At 37.4% G+C, this 18,950-nt stretch overlaps 1 protein-coding gene across 1 annotated transcript in view; it reads left to right on the top strand.

Moving 5' to 3' along the window:
* ttc27 (tetratricopeptide repeat domain 27) overlaps positions 1-18,950 on the top strand; it is a 129,578-nt gene that overhangs the window by 7,606 nt on the left and 103,022 nt on the right. The window contains exons 2-5 of the mRNA XM_073826970.1: positions 6-183; positions 4,366-4,495; positions 8,594-8,734; positions 13,427-13,529. Of these exons, the coding sequence (XP_073683071.1) occupies positions 6-183; positions 4,366-4,495; positions 8,594-8,734; positions 13,427-13,529 (552 nt within the window). The remainder of the gene's footprint in view (positions 1-5; positions 184-4,365; positions 4,496-8,593; positions 8,735-13,426; positions 13,530-18,950) is intronic.

The following is an 18,950-nucleotide window of genomic DNA, read 5'->3' on the forward strand; positions in this document are numbered from 1 at the left end:
TTTAGATGGAGGGTCGTTGCTGCAGTTGGTGTGTGAGGGAGATTTCGAGGCCGTGCTCTTCAGCTCTGCGGTGCAGGGGCTGCTGGGAGGTGCTCCTGAAGAGGAGGACAGTATTGAGGCCTATCTGGAGAGACAAGTGCTGTCTTACCTGAGCAATGTCACTGAAGACCAGAGGAGTGACAGGTAAGGCTTTAGAACATATGGGCCCCTTGACCACAAAACCAGTCTTAAGTAGCACAGGTATATTTGTAGCAATAGCCAAAAATGCATTGTATGCGTCAAAATTATCGATTTTACTTTTATGCCAAAAATCATTAGGATATTAGATGTCAAAGATCATGTTTCATGAAGATATTTCTAATTTTCCTACCGTAAATATATCAAAACTTAATTCTTGATTAGTAATATGCATTGCTAAGATTTTTTTTGCACCCTCAGATTCCATACAAACCATACATCAATGGAAAGCTTATTTCTTTATTTCTTTCTTTCAGATGTATAAATCAATCAATTTCATCTGGTTTTGTGGTCCAGGGTCACATATGATGGCTGGCTTTCTGTTTTTTTAACTGTACAGAACATTTAATTGTGATGTTTTGCACTATTGATTGAACTCCATGAACTTCCCCATAATGAGAAATATGCATTCTACTCTTAAATGCTGAAGGCACATACATGTTCTATGTTTGAAAGTGTAATTTATGTGAGTGAATTCAATTCATTAGAATCTAAATGCTAATGAGGACAAATTTAATTAGTGAAACTGTTATACTATTCATTTAAATTACACTACTGCCTAAAGATGTCCTCAATTAGATGCACTCATTGTGGCAGTTAAATTACAGGAGGTTTGGTCTTTCATTGCAGTTGATTTACAGTTAAATAGCGCTATTTAAATGAGTTCTGTTCTATGAGTGAATTGACTTATTTATTGTGATTAATGGTTTTTATTTTAACTGTCTACTATAATTGGCTATGAATAATTTAGCAGGAGTTTAGCTCGTGTCCCACCGCTGAGATTTTATTTGGTCTGTTTATTGTAAATACAGTGTTTCTGTGGAAGATTTATTGATGGGTGATTTGTTAAATTCTTTTGTTTCATTGATGGAATTTATATCATAGTTTGGTGGGGGGTAATTAGGAATGAATGAGGGAAAGGCAATGAGGCAATGCCTCTTTGATTCATAATACCGTGTGATCCCCAGCTTTTTTTTTTGTTTGTTTAGTGATAGTTGTTCATGAGCCCCTTGTTTGTCCTGAACAGTTAAACTGCCTGCTGTTCTTCAGAAAAATCTTTCAGGTCCAACAAATTCTTTGTTTTTCCAGCATTTTTGTTTATTTGAACCCTTTCCAACAATGACTGTATGATTTTGAGATCCAACTTTACACTGAGGACAACTAAGAGACTCATATGCAACCTTTACAAAAGGTTCAAATGCTCACGAAGGAAAAAAAAAAAAAACAAGCAGAGGGGGTGAAAACTTTTGCAATTTGAAGATCAGGGTAAATGTAACTTATTTTGCCTTCTGGGAAACGTAACTATCTTTTGTAGCCTCTGAAGGACAGTACTAAATAAAAAAAAAAAAAATGATATTTAGGCAAAATAAGAAAAATAGAGAGAACCATTCTGTTCAAAAGTTTTCACCCCCAGCTCTTAATGCATCTTTTTTTCTTCTGGTGCATCAGTGAGCATTTGAACCTTCTGTAATAGTTGCATATGAGTCCCTCAGTTGTCCTCTGTGTGAAAAGATGGATCTCAAAATCATACAGTCATCGTTGGAAAGGGTTCAAATACCCAATGCTGGAAAACCTAAGAATTAGTGGGACCTGAAGGATTTTTCTGAAGAACAGCAGGTCTTTAAATGTTCAGGACAACAAGGGATTCATGAACAACTATCACTAAACAAAACCAAAGCTGTGGATCATTCAGGTAACAACACAGTATTAAGAATCAAGGGGATGTAAACTTTTGACCACGGAAAGTTTATATATATATATATATATATATATATATATATATATATATATATTTTATTTTTTTATTTTTTTTTAATCTAAAATATCTTATTCAGGTCAGTAGTAAATACCGTAAATCCTCTAATATTGGCCTGTATTCCATTAGCGGCCGGGTCTCCAACATTGGCCGGTCTCGCTGTCAGCTGAGGTAAATAATGGCCGGTCTCTAATAGCGGCCGGGGCTATTATTAGAAACAACGTTTGTCTGGGCAGCAGAGTATGTGAGCGGAGCGCGGAGTGGAGCGGTGTAATTTTGAATGGAGGGAGGAGCGGATTTTTGAAAAGTCGGAGCGTCGGGTTTTCACTTGCTCGTTGGCATGAATTGAGTACAATTCATTCCAATGGTCCGTAATATAACTGCATATTAAGCAAGAATTCACATGTTAAACATGTTTAGCTAGCTTGATAGAGATGGATCACTCAAATCAGAAAGAATGTAAAGGCTATGATGACGCAATGGACATGAGGGGTAAATTATAGCTCACAAGGAATTAGTTTGTTCATTCTAGATACTGAATATTTTCAGGTGAAAGCATGATTTAAACGGGTACAACACTAATTCACACGCGATCGCTCTGTCAATAATGCATTAAAACAAATGTAATGGTAGCTGATTTCGAATGAGCAGAAATCTGTAAGAAATGCAGCGATCCGTGGGTAAAATAACTGATGAAAATGTATTTTTATTTTCGTTACAAACTTTGCACGGCATAAAGCAGCAGTTATACTGTGGTAGGAACAAAGTTCAAAGTTTGCACACTAGTGTTCCGAACTCTCCTGTTATTTTATTCTAGTATTTTTTTATTTTAATATGTGTTATGAACAGGACCGTTATATTTCAAACATTATTTCTTTTTTTTGACGTGGAATGAAAGCGGAGCGGTGTTTCTGATATCAGTGAGTGAGGAGTGGAGCGGGAGCGGGAAATTATGAACCTGGAGCGGAGTGATTATTAAATGCACCTAGTATTTTATAGGTTCAAATAGACACACAATCTCGTGTTTTTTTTTTTTTTGGTTTTGTTTTTAATTCTACTGGTAGTTCGTTTTGCTCAAATAGAAATTGAGGCCTGCCTTTAATTCTGGCCTTCTCCTAATAAAGGCCTGGACCGTGATGCGCTTGAGTAAAATAAAGGCCTGGGCCTGTATTAGGAGATTTACGGTAAGCAATAAACATGCTTTTTTTTTTTTTTTTATGAACCGTCTTATTTTGGTAAGATTACCATTTTGCAGATTCTAAAAGGGGGATGTAAACTTTTGACCTCAACTGTATATATAGTACATCAGTGATGTCTAATAGTGTTTGTCATTTTAGGGACAAAAACACCCACACTGTGACATTTCAGAACAAGAAACCAAACTAGAATGCTTCTATTATAATCAAGAAAGCTGACTGCACTGAAAGTGCGTTGTGTAGCGCTACGTAAGGACTTTTAGCGGTTGATGGTGGCTTCAGCTGAGTGGAGCGTTTTATTGTGTTGAGAATGAATAAAACCATACAGAAGGGTTCAAACACTGTCCCCCTCCTTTCAGCCATAAATTATTAATTTTCGATAAGCCCACTTTAACATCCTTTCTCTCCAGAGAAAGAACTAGTCGAGGAAAGGAGGGTTGCGCAGCGCTCCTCTGCCGTGCCTCTCTTCTTATCTCTCCTCGACTCGATCACGCTCCCACTCGCTTTATTTTTCTTTCCATACAGCCTCTCTCATTGTGGCTTGTGTTAGTGAGGCAGAAAGTGGCTGCAGATGAGTAAAGTGGCTTGAATAATGAGTGATGCTTTCTACTGAGAGATTAGATGCAGGTAGATTGATGTTTGTGTGCTGTTGAATGCAAGAGCGATGTATGTTATTATTATTATTTTTTTTCATTTTTGTCCTCACCTTCTCTTTCTATGTGTTCTTGTGCGTTCTCATTTATCCATCATGTATTATTTTAAAAGGACTAAAATATACAATGAGATTCATGACTCACAACCGTTTCTCTCCTGTGAGAATACATCAGTGCTGTAGATCTTGAATGCGTGGATGTGTGTGCATGTAAATATGTCCTTTCTCAATGGCATCTGGGGACTGACTCCACCGTGGGGCAGAATTACAATCCCAGGTCTTTGATTTCAGCAGGCGGCACATTGCTGCCACCTGATTCATTTATTCAGTTTTGTACATTTGCATCAGAGTCATGAAGTCCAAAACCACAAAAGTGTTGCAATGTTTTCAGAAATAAACATTTACCTGATGGATCTTGTGGTGGTCATCAACGTATGGGTATTTCAACTGAATAAATCCAGTGGCTGTAATAAGAAGCTCTCAAACATGCATGTTTCTGAAGCTGATCTCTTGTTTTGCTGTAGAGAAACTGCTCTGCTGGCGTTGGCAGTGGGATGTCTGCACCTTTTCGCTCAGAGTAATTGGACCGGGCCGCCAGTTGAGCTCCACATCTCAGATTTTCTGCCTGAAGCCTTGCTCCAGAAATTCTCACAGGTACAGTACCAAGATGCATCTGTGATTACACGCATGACTAGTGTTATTGTCTGTAATAATTGTCAGAAAATATTCGACACATTTTGTGTGTGTATGTATGAACCATTCTACAGAATTGGTGCAAACTGCTGTCCTACAACCAAAAAACACATTTAAAAAGCATATAAGCCTAAAACTAACTTTTTTGCCACTTTGTGACGTGATAAAATCCAGACAATTTTTTTTTTTACTGGCCATAAAACTGTTTTTGTATAAACAGGCAGTTATTAGTACTACAGTCGTGGCCAAAAGTTTTGAGAATGACACAAATATTAGTTTTCACCAAGTTTGCTGCTCAACTGCTTTTAGATCTTTGTTTTAGTTGTTTCTGTGATGTACTGAAATATAATTACAAGCACTTCATACGTTTCAAAGGCTTTTATCGTCAATGACATGACATTTATGCAAAGAGTCAGTATTTGCAGTGTTAGCCCTTCTTTTTCAGGACCTCTGCAATTCGACTGGGCATGCTCTCAATCAACTTCTGGGCCAAATCCTGACTGATAGCAACCCATTCTTTCATAATCACTTCTTGGAGTTTGTCAGAATTAGTGGGTTTTTGTTTGTCCACCTGCCTCTTGAGGATTGACCAAGTTTTAAGATCTGGGGAGTTTCCAGGCCATGGACCCAAAATGTCAACGTTTTGGTCCCTGAGCCACTTAGTTATCACTTTTGCCTTATGGCACGGTGCTCCATCGTGCTGGAAAATGCATTGTTCTTGACCAAACTGTTGTTGGATTGTTGGAAGAAGTTGCTGTTGGAGGTTGTTTTGCTACCATTCTTTATTCATGGCTGTGTTTTTGGGCAAAATTGTGAGTGAGCCCTTGGATGAGAAGCAACCCCACACATGAATGGTCTCAGGATGCTTTACTGTTGGCATGACACAGGACTGATGGTAGCACTCACCTTTTCTTCTCCGGACAAGCCTTTTTCCAGATGCCCCAAACGATCGGAAAGAGGCTTCATCGGAGAATATGACTTTGCCCCAGTCCTCAGCAGTCCATTCACCATACTTTTTGCAGAAGATCAATCTGTCCCTGATGTTTTTTTTGGAGAGAAGTGGCTTCTTTGCTGCCCTTCTTGACACCAGGCCATCTTCCAAAAGTCTTGGCCTCACTGTGCGTGCAGATGCGCTCACACCTGCCTGCTGCCATTCCTGAGAAAGCTCTGCACTGGTGGCACTCCGATCCCACAGCTGAATCCTCTTTAGGAGACGATCCTGGCGCTTGCTGGACTTTCTTGGACGCCCTGAAGCCTTCTTAACAATGCAGTGGAAAGTTTTTTCGGGATTAAGTTAATTTTCATTGTAAAGAAGGACTATGCAATTCATCTGATCGCAATTCATCTGATCACTCTTCATAACATTCTGGAGTATATGCAAATTGCTATTATAAAAACTTAAGCAGCAACTTTTCCAATTTCCAATATTTGTGTAATTCTCAAAACTTTTGGCAACGACTGTACAATGACTAAACATGCTTTACCTTACTTACAATCACATTTGTTATTTGTTATTTAAATTTGAGTCTTTTTTTTTTTTTTTTAAAGAAAAATTTAGATTCTTGTCCTGTTTTTTGAATGTTTATCATATCAATATCTAATTTCTATACCTAAACTACATACTTTATAGTCATTATGCAGATTGAACATTAACATAGCTAAAAGCATCCTACCACAGTGGCCATCCTTCACAAAACTTATATCTACCACAGTTTTATTATGGGTAGAATGCAAAATGTTTCAATACAATCAATGAAATAAGCCAAATTCTGTGGAAAAAGTGCAGATTTGGCAACCCTCCATCCAACCCGAGCTGCATCCAAAGCAATATATACTCTGCATATTGACAACGACTCCCTGATGTGCAGAAATTATATTCAATAGTAGAATGTTTGCAGGAGCGGGATTAAGAAAACAGTACCGCAATAGGCTTTAATACAAAAACACACATAATGAATGGCAACTGTAGAAAGCAAAAGCCGAATCCCGGACATTTTGGGTGATTTAGAAATCCCTGCCAGACATATGGTCACCCTATCAGCCTGTTTGTGTCCTATTATTTGATTCGCTCTTGTCTCTTATTACAGAACAGCTAGTCACTTGTCTGCAGAAAAGATTATTTTATTCGCTCACATCAAAAACCGCGAATCTCTTTAAAAACTGGCTGTTGTTGTCACTACATTGCATTGTTATAATTCGTAGAAGTTTTACCCGGCTACTAGCGACTGACACTGTTACATGTACTCGCACTTGGCGAGTGTTAATTTTAGGCCCTGCATTCCAATCTTAGATGTTTACTAAAATCCTTCTGTTATCTATTGTCTATTCATCTTATTGAAAATATTGAATTTTTAAAAAAATTGTTGTTTGTAAAATTTTCTTTTTGATTCTTTTAAAAAGTAAAGTAAAAAAAAATCTGTGTATCGAAACATTTGGTGGCTTTTTGGTAGTGACATCTTTTTTTTTTTTTTTTTTTTTCTTTGGAGTGTTATCCCATAAAATTGCCACTACTGAAACAGTCATGACAGAAAAACTCCCCCCTCATTTTCTCCTTTAACTTCAAAATCGCCTTGATGAGATTCATACTTTAATAAACAGAATTATTTTTTTTTCACTTTCTGATTTTATTATTTTTTTTCCTGACCATATTCTGATTTTATAGATTTATTTTCATTGTCTTTTGTGTAAGTGTGTCTTAACCCTTTGAGATGAGCGGTATTTTGTTAATATCAGCACATTTTTAATGAGTAAAAAAAACGACTTAATGCTCATGTGAAGTTATGTGATATGTGTGTGGGATGTATGTATGTATGTGTGTGATGGCTGGAATGGAAGGAGCTGGCGATTCCGGGCAGGTCAGTGCTCTGGATAATGAGTGTGTCGAGGGCTGCAGGGTTGCTAATGAAACCTCTTAGGGCTCCTAATTATGCAGAGGTGAAGAGATTCTTCTCCCTAATGCCCCACGGAGGCCTCGTAGATCCCTGGAGAGGCACTGTATGTGTGTGTGTGTAACACTTTCTGCCGTCTCACACCTTTCTAAAGCTGCTGATTTATCAGCCTTGTCCTAGAGAGCACAGGCTCTCTAAATTAGACTGAGAGCAGCACACATGGAGAGAGATGGATGGACTGAAGGCACTTACCATCAGTAGGGCCTGAATATAAAACTCATAAAATGAATCCAATAAATATAACAAAATAAGGCCTGAATCTCTTTTAATAAAGTCATATGAAGGCATATTGATGCTATTTATTTTTATGAGTTGGTTTAATATAAATTTAAAGGGATACTTCACTCAAAAATGAACATTCTGTCATTAATTACTTACCCTCATGTCGTTCCAAACCCGTAAGACGTTCATCTTCAGAACACAAATTAAGATATTTTTGATGAGATCCAAGAGCTTTTTGACCCTGCATAGACAGCAGTGTAGCTACCACATTCAAGGCCCAGAAAGGTAGTAAGGATATCATTAAAATAGTTCATGTGACATCAGTGGTTCAACCGTAATGTTATGAAGCTATGAAATTACTTTTTGTGCGCAAAGAAACAAAAATAAAGTGAGTCTTAAATGTTTGTTCACGAGAGTAGCATGACTTAAAGAATTTTTGAATGTATTTGTGACCCTGTTACTAAAATTTGCCATGATTAAATGCAGTTTAAACCACATATTTGTGTTATTGTATAGTGATAAACTTAAATATAGTAATTTAATATTCTACAAATTTAGTGTTTAAAAAAAAAAAACTAAAAAAATTTGCTAAATACATTTCAAAGTAATGCAGTAAATTAACTGTCACTTAGTGGAGACTGCCTAGTCTAAGCAGTGTGTTTATAAACATATGTTTTCCATAAATTGAGAAATTTTATGAATTTAATACTTTTTACTCGGTTTTTAAAAACTTCAAGATGACCCTAATACTGTGAGAAGTTTTAATTTTCTCTAATCTTGTTTCATTTTTCTCGCTTTCCTGCTCTCTCTGCCTTTCCCTGTTTATCTCACATGCATATATACATACACACACACACACACACACACACACACACACACACACACACAGCCTGCGGCCCTGAACACGGCTGTGTTGTCCAGTCTTCAGCTGGATGGAGAGTCTGTATACAGTCTAGTGTCCAACCCCCTCCTGCTGCTGCTGACCAGAGTCATATTCGTCAACTGCGGAGCCAAACTAGAGACCCTTCAGGTGAGATACACAATCACTTTTTGCAGCACTGCAGGAATGCAGTAGAATTCGCCTTGGTTGGGTACACAAGATGAAACAGCAGGACAGTATAATAATATGTAGATAATATACATTTGAAATAATATCAAACCAAAAAAAAGAATTTTTTTTGTGGGAAACTGATGTTAGGGATAAGGAGTGCTCTGTGATTGAAGTTTACTTAACTTGAGTAACTCAATACAGTGTGTGTGTTGGTAATTTAGGAGCTATCCCTTTTTAATTTAACTCCCATATGTTTGAGGTCATTACTCCAAGCTCCTATTTGCATTACTGAGAGAGCCGATGAAGAATTATGAGGCTGTCAGAAATAAGAGTTAAATTATGACCATGGTTTCTTTTTTGGCTCTCGGTATGCGTGTGTGTATATGTATCAAGTCCTCACCCATAACACAGCAGCGGATCATTAGGCTGGATGTGTGTCTGCTAATGTTTGTGTTACTCAGTCCCATATTTATGTGTTACACAATCCTCTAACAGCAGGATAAGTGTTTGTTTGTATTGTTGTTCACAAATTCTTGTATTCACAAGGAACGAAATGCTCACGCAGGCACAAACAATAAAAGTACAGTGTGTACTATAGTTTCTTCAGGTGAAACTGGAAAAAAATTATACCAGTTTCCAGAAAGACTTCCTAGATATATTTAAAACAAACAAGTGCTCCAAAAATTATCCTGTTGGTTAAACCAGATTTTTTGTGAATGTGTTTTTAAAATTCTTTTGTGCTAAATAATTTACATTCTTCTTAAGCCCTACAGTTGTTTTGTGTAAGGAACTGACTACTTTTTAAAGGTGACATATCATTAAAATCTGACTACTTCTTTAAGTGCTATAATTGTGTCCCCCCGGTGCATTTACCAACCCAGAAAACAAGAAACAGCCCAGTTTTTTTTTTTTGGGTAAGCCTTTTTTATTGCAAGCTTGTTAAAAAAAACAAGCCGTGATTTTGCTTCCCCTGTGACGTTGAAAGGGGATCTTTTTGTAATATTACTGCCCGTTAATCTTCAAGTTTCAAGTTTTCTAGCGACAACGGTGTACCAGTTCTAATGCCATGGAAAAACTTTTCTGTCCCAGTCTCAGAGGTGACGAGAGCAGTAGATTTATTGATTTATTTGCTGTATATTACGCTACTGCCACAAAAATCTAATATAAACATACAATTTCTTTCCCAGCTGTTTACCTTCACAGACATAACTGACTGTTTTTGTAACTCATGTGTGTTTTTTAACATAAACTTGTGTGTGGTTAACAGTTTAAGTGCAAAAAGACATGAAAGAGAACTTAGTTAAGTACTCTCATGCTTTCTGTGTGTTCGCTTCTGATTTAGGGTTTTCTGAAGTTTTTTTTAGCAGAGTATTTGAGGTGAATGGGGCGTAAAGGCACAGTCCTATTCTGGAAAAGGGCACGGGGAACAGCAGCTTATTTGCATTTACAGAGTTATGCACGAAAACAATGTGTTTCTGCTTTCAAAATTATATAATAAATAATCTGTGGGGTTTTTGAGCTGAAACTTCAAAAAACAATATAAGGGACACCTGAGACACTATTTTACATATTGTAAAAAGGGGCGTAATAGGTCTCCTTTAAAATGTTATTTTCAGATGTCACCTACCATGTGGCAGTTAATGGTTTAATTCTGTTCTAAAACTGCTGATGGCTCATTACAGCAAGAAAAGTAACATCCCAGCTACCATTTCATTGCCATGCACAGTATGGACATTAATTGTGCTAATTGTAAAGTCACAGGAGTTATGCCGCTCCACTTCCACAGGAGCAGCCTGTCGATAATGCCAGCAATTGATTCATTTATTATACATTAAATGTGTTTCCATTTTCTTAGAAACCCTGCAATCATCATCAGCAGAGCTGAAGCTGAAGGTCCCTGTTTCATGTTGACAGTCAGAATAGGATTATTATTGTGTGCACAAACATGCAGTTCACTTAGTGTGCGTGAGAGAGAGATACGTGGATCTCATGCATTCAAACACTGTGTTCTCTCTTTCAAAGCAGTATAGTATAGCCTCAATCTTTTCCAGTTATCTTTGTTTATTAAATAGTAAATATTAAACTGCTTATTTTCCCCACAGGGCCTGCACTCTCTTACAGTATTATAACTGTGACGAAGCCATTACACGCTATTCCATGTGTCTTTTTTTCTTTCGGTGAATATTTACGCAGTAAGACGGGCGTTACTAATGCATTTTATGTTTATTATTTCTTCTCGTACGACTACAAGCACAGGGATGGAAATATTTCTGCTGCGTTTAGTTGAGCGAGAGAGAGAGGCGCAGCGTGTCACACGCCCCCCACTGCCTCATGTTCCAGAACGTTATTTCATTAGTGCAAGAACAAACAAACACAAACTCTGACTCTGGTCATTTACAGGGCAGATACACCAGCATGCAGATTTACTGTTTGTGTTGTTCATAAATAAGTTACTGAACGCTTCTCTCTGAACATTACAGCTCTGTGAGTTTGTTTGCACGCTCCGAATGAAGCCAGGTTCTCGTTTTGTTTTAGAGACATTGTGGATAACATACACTTTACAATGTGGATCCATTCGTCCTTGACTGTAACTCTGAGGGAAGGTGGACCACATTTACTCTCCAGTCATAACGAATAAATGTTGCTTGTCTAGAACAGATGAACTAACATTATGCTGTGTTAGGAAATTATAGTTCTTTTACCGTTAATTTTTTCAACAAACTTAAATGTTTGTTTATAGGGACTACCTTGCTCAAAGTGAATGAGTATTTTTGCCCATTCATCTTTAGCGATGAGCTCCAACTCGTTCAGGTTGGAGGGTCTCCTTGCCATCACCCTGATCTTTAGCTCCCTCCACAGATTCTCAATTGGATTTAAGTCAGGACTCTGGCTGGACCACTGCAAAACGTTAATGTTTTTGTCTGCTAACCATTTCTTCACCACTTTTGCTGTGTTTTGGGTCGTTGTCGTGCTGAAATGTCCACTGGTACTCGAGGCCAAGTTTCTCTGCCAACTGCCTGTTGTTGTTGAGAATTTTGATATTGCTCCTTTTTCATGGTGCCGTTTACTGTGATTAGGTTCCCTGGTCTATCGGCTGAAAAAACCCCCCCAAAGAATTAGGTTCCCACCACCATGTTTGACAGTGGGGATGGTGTTTGTTAGGGTTGAAAAAAGGTGTTCTCCTTTTTTACGCCAAATGAAGGCTACATCATTGTGGCCAAACAATTAAATTTGTTTCATCTGACCATAAAACAGAAGACCAGAAGTCGTCTTCTTTGTCCAAATGAGCATTTGCAAAGGCCAAGCAGGCTTTTGTGCACCTTATCTGGAGAAGTGGTGTCCTCCTTGGTCTTCGTCCGTGGAACCCAGCGGTGTGCAGTGTCTGCCTTGAGATGTTGAGTCAGTAGAGCCCAGATTCATCAGGATGGCCTTGGTGGTGATCCTTAGATTCTTTTTTACCTCTCTCACTATCCTCCTGGTCAACACAGATGTCACTTTTGGCTTCCGACCACGTCCTCTGAGATTTTTCACAGTGCGGAAAGTCTTGTATTTTTTAATAATACTTTGCACTGTAGCCACTGGAACTTCAAAACATTTAGATATGGTCTTATAACACTTTTCTGACTTGTGAGCAGCCACAAAGCTCCTTTGTCTTAGCCATTACTGTCCACAAACCAACAGCAGAGAGCTTCTGTTGTTCACCTGTTGAGTTGATTAAAACAGCTGTTTCCAATGAATCAGGGTAATTAGGATGCTTTAGAACAGCTTGGACTATTTGGAATGGTATAGAACTGTGGATTTTCCTATAGACTGTGACAGTTTGCAAAGGGTATGAATAATTTTGGACATGCCATTTTTTGTTCAAATGTAAATAAAATAAATAATTTCTCTTGTACATCATCTTATTATCTTTTAGGAGAAGCCTGTGTCATTTTAGGTCAAAAAAAAAAAAAAAAACTTGCTGGTTGACTAAAAATAACTAAGTCAGAACTTAGTTGTTAGGATAGGACAATATTTGGCCGAGATACATCTATTTGAAAATCTGGAATCTGAGGGTGCAAAAAAATCAAAATACTGAGAAAATCACCTTTAAAGTTGTACAAATTAAGTTCTTAGCAATGCATATTACTAATCAAAAATTACATTTTGATAGGTTTACAGTAGGAATTTTACAAAAAATCTTAATGTAACATGATCTTTACTTAATTTCCTAATGATTTTTGACATAAAAGAAAAATCAATAATTTTGACCCATACAATGTATTTTTGGCTATTGCTACAAATATACCCCAGCGACTTAAGACTGGTTTTGTGGTCCAGGGTCACATGTGTATGTTCTTAATGCTGTTCTTTTAAACTTTCTATTAATTAAAGAATTCTTAAAGAAATGTATTATGGTTTTCACAAATATTAAGCAGCAATCAGCATATTACATTGATTTCTAAAGGATCATGTTGACACTGAAGGCTGGAGTAATGGCTGCTGAAAATTCAGCTTTGACATCACAGGAATACATTTACATTTTAAGTTTACATTTTGCTGTATTTTTGATCAAAAGAAAACAGCCCTTCATATAAGAGATATCTTTGAAAAAGTAAATATTACTAACCACAAGCTGTAGTGTAAATGTAACTTGTGTTCTTGTCTCTCTGTTTGCGTGTTTGTAAATAGCTTCTGCCCTGGTGGACGCTGCGATATGTCAGTCTGCATCAGCAGATACTAGAGGAGAGATCCCCACAGCTCTTCAACCTCATGCTCAGCTGCATCGAGAAAGGCAAGAAAACACGCACACACTGTTACGTAGGTCTTGTTACCTGAGATTGCAGTGCTGTACCAAATAGAGTACAGCAGTTGAGTTCTGGAAGTAAAAACACCATTCCAAATAATTCCCTTTTCTTCAAAGAGAAGTTGGTTTTTAGAGATAATGTAACGCTTTGAAGATAGACCAGTCATGAACTACAAAGATTATGCTTCTGTAGAACCAAAAGGCAGTGCTTTATATATCCAATTGCATTTTATTTCATTGTTGTTTTTAAAAATATATATTTTTGATTAGTTTTTTTTTTAAGTGAATTCAATAATATAGATGATATTTTTAGATTTTCTTTGTAAATTATGAAACTTTATAAAAAAATAAATAAAGTGTCCCACATTTTCACGTCACTACCGAAACAGTGTACCTTTTAGTCCACTGACTGAGACTGATTTTAACTACACCCCTACATTTATGGTCAGAAAATATTTCTCTCTCTCATAGCTGCAAGATGTAAGTAGATAGGCCCCATCATTTGTGTTCAAAAGTCTGAAAAATCTGTGTGTAACCGAACACCATTTTCTATAATTAAACACACTTTTTGAGAAGTTATTCCATAACATTTAGTTTTTTTATGTTTACATCTGCTAAGAACTGTGCTAGCTGACCATGTGCTGATTAGCGTCTTTGAGCTAGGTTCAAAAGTATATAAAATTGTCACTAACGAAACAGTCACAACCGAAACTTTTGGTTAAGTTTCGGTAGTGACATCTTTGTTTTTTTTTGGGGTGTTATTCACAAATCCACAGCCTCAGCCCCTACCTTGTGAAGTTCACCCAAATTCTTGAATCGATTTTGCTTGACAAGCCTCTCAAGGCTGTGGTTCTCTCGGTTGGTTGTGCATCTTTTTTTTCCACACTTTTTTCCTTCCACTCAACTTTCTGTTAACATGCTTTGATACAGCACTCTGTGAAACAGCCAGCTTCTTTGGCAATGAATGTTTGTGGCTTACCCTCCTTGTGAAGGGTGTCAATAATTGTCTTCTGGACAACTGTCAGATCAGCAGTCGTCCCCATTATTGTGTAGCCTAGTGAACCAAACAGAGACCATTTTGAAGGCTCAGAAAACCTTTTGCAGGTGTTTTGAGTTAATTAGCCGATTGGCATGTCACCATATTCTAATTTGTTGAGATATTAGAATATTATTAGATAGAATTAGTGGGTTTTTGTTAAATGTGAGCCAAATCATCACAATTAAAAGAACCAAAAACTTAAACTACTTCAGTCTGTGTTCATTGAATTAATTGAATACACAAGTTTCACAATTTGAGTTGAATTACTGAAATGAACTTTTCCACGTCATTCTAATTTATTGAGATTAGGCACTTGTATATTTAAATGCATGAGGAAAATACTTCCTGAATCCAGGCTGCTGAAAAAGTGAATGCTTTTAATTTTTTAGTTTTAATAATAAAAAGTATTATACTGACAAAAGCGGTCTTTAATGTTGAAGCTGGGGTAATTATGAAAAAGTATGTTTAAGAATAAAAATGAGGGATTTTAGTACAACCTTTAAATACAAAGGTATAATAGCATGCTAATGCAGTCAGCATCATCAGTGTTTTTGTTGTATTAATTTGTGGCAGTTATATATTTTTTCATTATCTAAGAAGATCTTTCTTAGGTTGTTGTGGATCTGGTATCTGTTGGACTATAGCTTTAAAACTGACTGGGGTGTGGGCTTTTTTATTGGAAAAAAATCCTCAGGGGAAATTGGAATCTGAAGTGTTTAACAGGATTTCAGATCCCAGCACTGCTTCAGATTTCTTCACAGCTCCGATCCTGACGTCACTTCAGCTGCTGAAGGCACATGTCAGCGATGTGAGATGCTCTTTAGTGGAGAGATGACACAGCTGTCAGCTCTTATTAAGTGGGTCATTTTTAAGGAAGCTGATGTCAAATCGGGGGTGACGTGGAGATTCAGGCGGTGAGTGTGTGTGCATTTTGAAGTAGAGTGTGTGTTTATTTCTCTGCGGTGACAGTGACTGCGTTAGAATGAGCTGATGATGTCAGCACTTCGTGTTTGTGTGTGAAATAGAGATGCAGTGACACACCAAAGGTGGAGTAACTTTAAGGTTTCACAGTGCTTGTGATCTGAGTGTTTTTGTCGGCTGTGTTGGATCAGATTTTGCTTTCTGAGGACCAAATCTCCTCAGAGTGATTGTAAAATGTGAACCTTGTGGAAAAGTGAGCGTGCATTATGGGACCCTCCTAATCGTCCCCCGATAACCACATAAAAATGCCAATGAGGTTTAACAATAATGCAACTCTATAGGTTGACCTTATGAACCTGAACATAATATAAAATACACTTAGAAGAAACCAGATTTTTTTGGGGGGTGGTAGAGAATTTTGGGATATTTCAGTATGCCATTGAAAATCCTATTAAGGATGCATTTTCCTTTCGGCTAATTTATTACTTCTGTTCATTTGTTGCTCGTTTCAGAAGGATTTGGATTTTTAGGAACAGGATTTCACACTTGTCAGGATTATGTCACCTCTGGCATAACATAACATGACACCCTTGTCTCAGACAACCCTCCTTCAACCCTCACTCAGTCAGATTTAATGACTAAATGGAATATCTCCATATGGATGTGTATATAATTTTACACTTCAAAGGTCAGTAAGATCTCTTTGGTTTGTTTACCTATTTTTTGATTTCCATTACAAATAAACCTTGTCCTTTTGAACTTTATAATCATCAGAGAATCCTGAAAAATGGTTCATGTTTCTGCAAACATATTAACCCATGTGTACCCTTTTTTAAAATTGAATGGATTCAGTGTATTAGACTTTTTAAAGGGTCATGTGATGCTAAAGACTGAAAATTCAGCTTTGTCATGTTGTTCCAAACCTGTAAGACCATCATTCCAACCATGTAAGTTGAGATGATGAACCGTTCATCTTCAGAACACAAATTGAGATGTTTTTTATGAAATTTGAAAGCTTTTCAACCCTGGATAGACAGCAATGCAACTCGCCCTTTTAAGGCCTAGAAAGGTAGTAAAGGTAGTTTTTGTTTTCTTTGCAACAAAGTATTCTCGCAGATTCATAACATTACGGTTGAACCAAACCTGTAAGTCCTTCGTCATCCAAACCTCCTCAGAGTGATGGTAAAATGTCATCAAGTGAATGTACACAAGTTCATAACATTACGGTTGAACCAAATTTGTAAGATCGTCATTCGTAAGTATTCTCGCAGATTCATAACATTATGGTTGAACCAAGCCTGTAAGACGGTCGTTCCAAACCTGTAAGACCTTCGTCATCCAAACCTCCTCAGAGTGATGGTAAAATGTGATAGTGAATGTACATTATGGGACCTTCCCAATGGTCGCCCGATAACCACTTGTAAATGCCAATGAGGATTAGCAACATATTCATAACATTATGGTTGAACCAAACCTGTAAGACGTTTGTTCATCTTCAGAACCCAAATCAAGATGTTTTTTAATGAAATCTAAGAGCTTTCCAACCCTACACAGACAGCAACTCAACTGATACATTCAAAGCCTAGAACGGTAGTAAAGGTAGTTTTTGTTTTCTTTGCGACTAAGTATTGTTGCAGATTCATAACATTATAGTTCAACCACTGATGTCACATTTTAATGACTATTTTAATAATGTCTACCTTTCTTGGCCTTAATAGTGGTACAGTAGTTGCGTCGCTGTCTATGCAGGGTCAGAAAGCTCTTGGATTTCTTTAAAAATATCTTAATTTGTGTTCCAAAGACTTACTGGTTTGGAATGACATGAGGGTGAGTAATTAATGACACAATTTTTTAATTTTTGGGTGAACTATCCCTTTTAACTGTGTAAAGATCCTCATTTATGAAATTAGTTCAATTGCTGAATATTAAGTGTCCCTAAAGCAAGATCAAGGCGATGGTGCCCAGAACCCAAACTCAATCGATGGCAGAAATGGATGAAAACTCCTTGATAGAAACCATGCTCAGTTGGTGAGCCAAATGAACCAACTCTGGCCAAATGAACCAACATGGTGTGGTTTAATTCCAAGCTGCATTACAAATCAATCCATAGTCAGACATCATTCTGAATATTAATCCAGTTTCTTTTGCTTGAAGATTGGGATGCATCATATGGTGGAGGATTCGAAGTTGGCCACAGTGGCTGTGCAGAGGGCAAAGCTTTATGTTGCCGATAGACTGCTTGGTTTATATTTTTTCTTTCAGAGTTGAAAATGCTATGAATTGTAAACGTATCAAACCATTCTTAATGAAATTAAAAGGTCTCTACATCAAACATGAGGCAGCACTTTCTTTTTAATACTTTGTGTGAACTGAAGCATTCATCGTAGATGCCCTTGAAAAGGGTGTCTGAGGGGAAAAAAACGAGTCAAAGATTGCATTGCTTTAGTGGCAGGATATAGACCCATTCCTCTGAAGAGTTTTGGATGTTAATGTGGATTCACCAGGGAATCACAGACCAAATGATGAGCTCTGCAGCAAAGCAGCATCTTAATTGGGTTCCTGTGCCTTCGGAATGAGTTTCCTGTGCTGCCTTTTAATCAGACACGCATCAGCTACACCCCAATATAGATAATCAGCAGAGATGTTAAGATGCGATATTTACAAGAGGATACAGACGATAATTTTGTCTTGTATTGGTGAGTGGATCTGCTTCAAAAGATCCCAACATCATGCCTGTCTCTCATGGCACGCTAGACTGAATTTGCAGAATGATGTTATATTTGTGAAGCTTTCAAAAGCTGGAATAACACCTCGCAGAGGTGTGTTGTCAGTTCCAGTATTGACTGCCAAAAGCATTCACTGTCCTTCACAGAGAGTTGTGGGGAATTTAAGGGATCGCCAGGGATTCACTTCTGACTGTCGGGCCTCAGAGGCATTTTATGCCATTTCAAATGGAAGTAACATGCGGTTAAATGTCTGGACGTGGACTTTATACCATACACAAGGTAGTGTAGGGCTAACACTTTTTAAGCTTTCCATATCTTTGTTCATTCTTCCATTTTAACTATAGCTTAGGCCTGTGGTTTTCAAGTTCCCATATTTTTGAGGGAAATTGAAATCTCATGTCTGCCAAATCAAATCTGGCATTTAGACGATACATTCTGGAGCCTTTGAAGTTTCTATTCAGTTTGCTTTCTGTATTTGGCTTGGATAGTGATGAGCTTTCTGCATACAAATATGTTCTTGCATGTATAGGTTCTCTACATTTCGGTGGTTGAATGCAAGATTTTATATGGATAATAACTCCATTTCAAACTGTTCCTGACACAGCTGTCGTATAACTAGGAAACAAGTTGTATGAACAATTTCATTGTACTTTTTTTAGATAAACTACTATTGATATTTGCAATCGCCTCCCTTATTCAGCCTTTTTGTGTTCAGCAGAATAG

This window comes from Garra rufa, chromosome 21 (assembly GCF_049309525.1).
Source record: "Garra rufa chromosome 21, GarRuf1.0, whole genome shotgun sequence".
In the NCBI taxonomy this organism is placed as follows: Eukaryota; Metazoa; Chordata; class Actinopteri; order Cypriniformes; family Cyprinidae; genus Garra; species Garra rufa.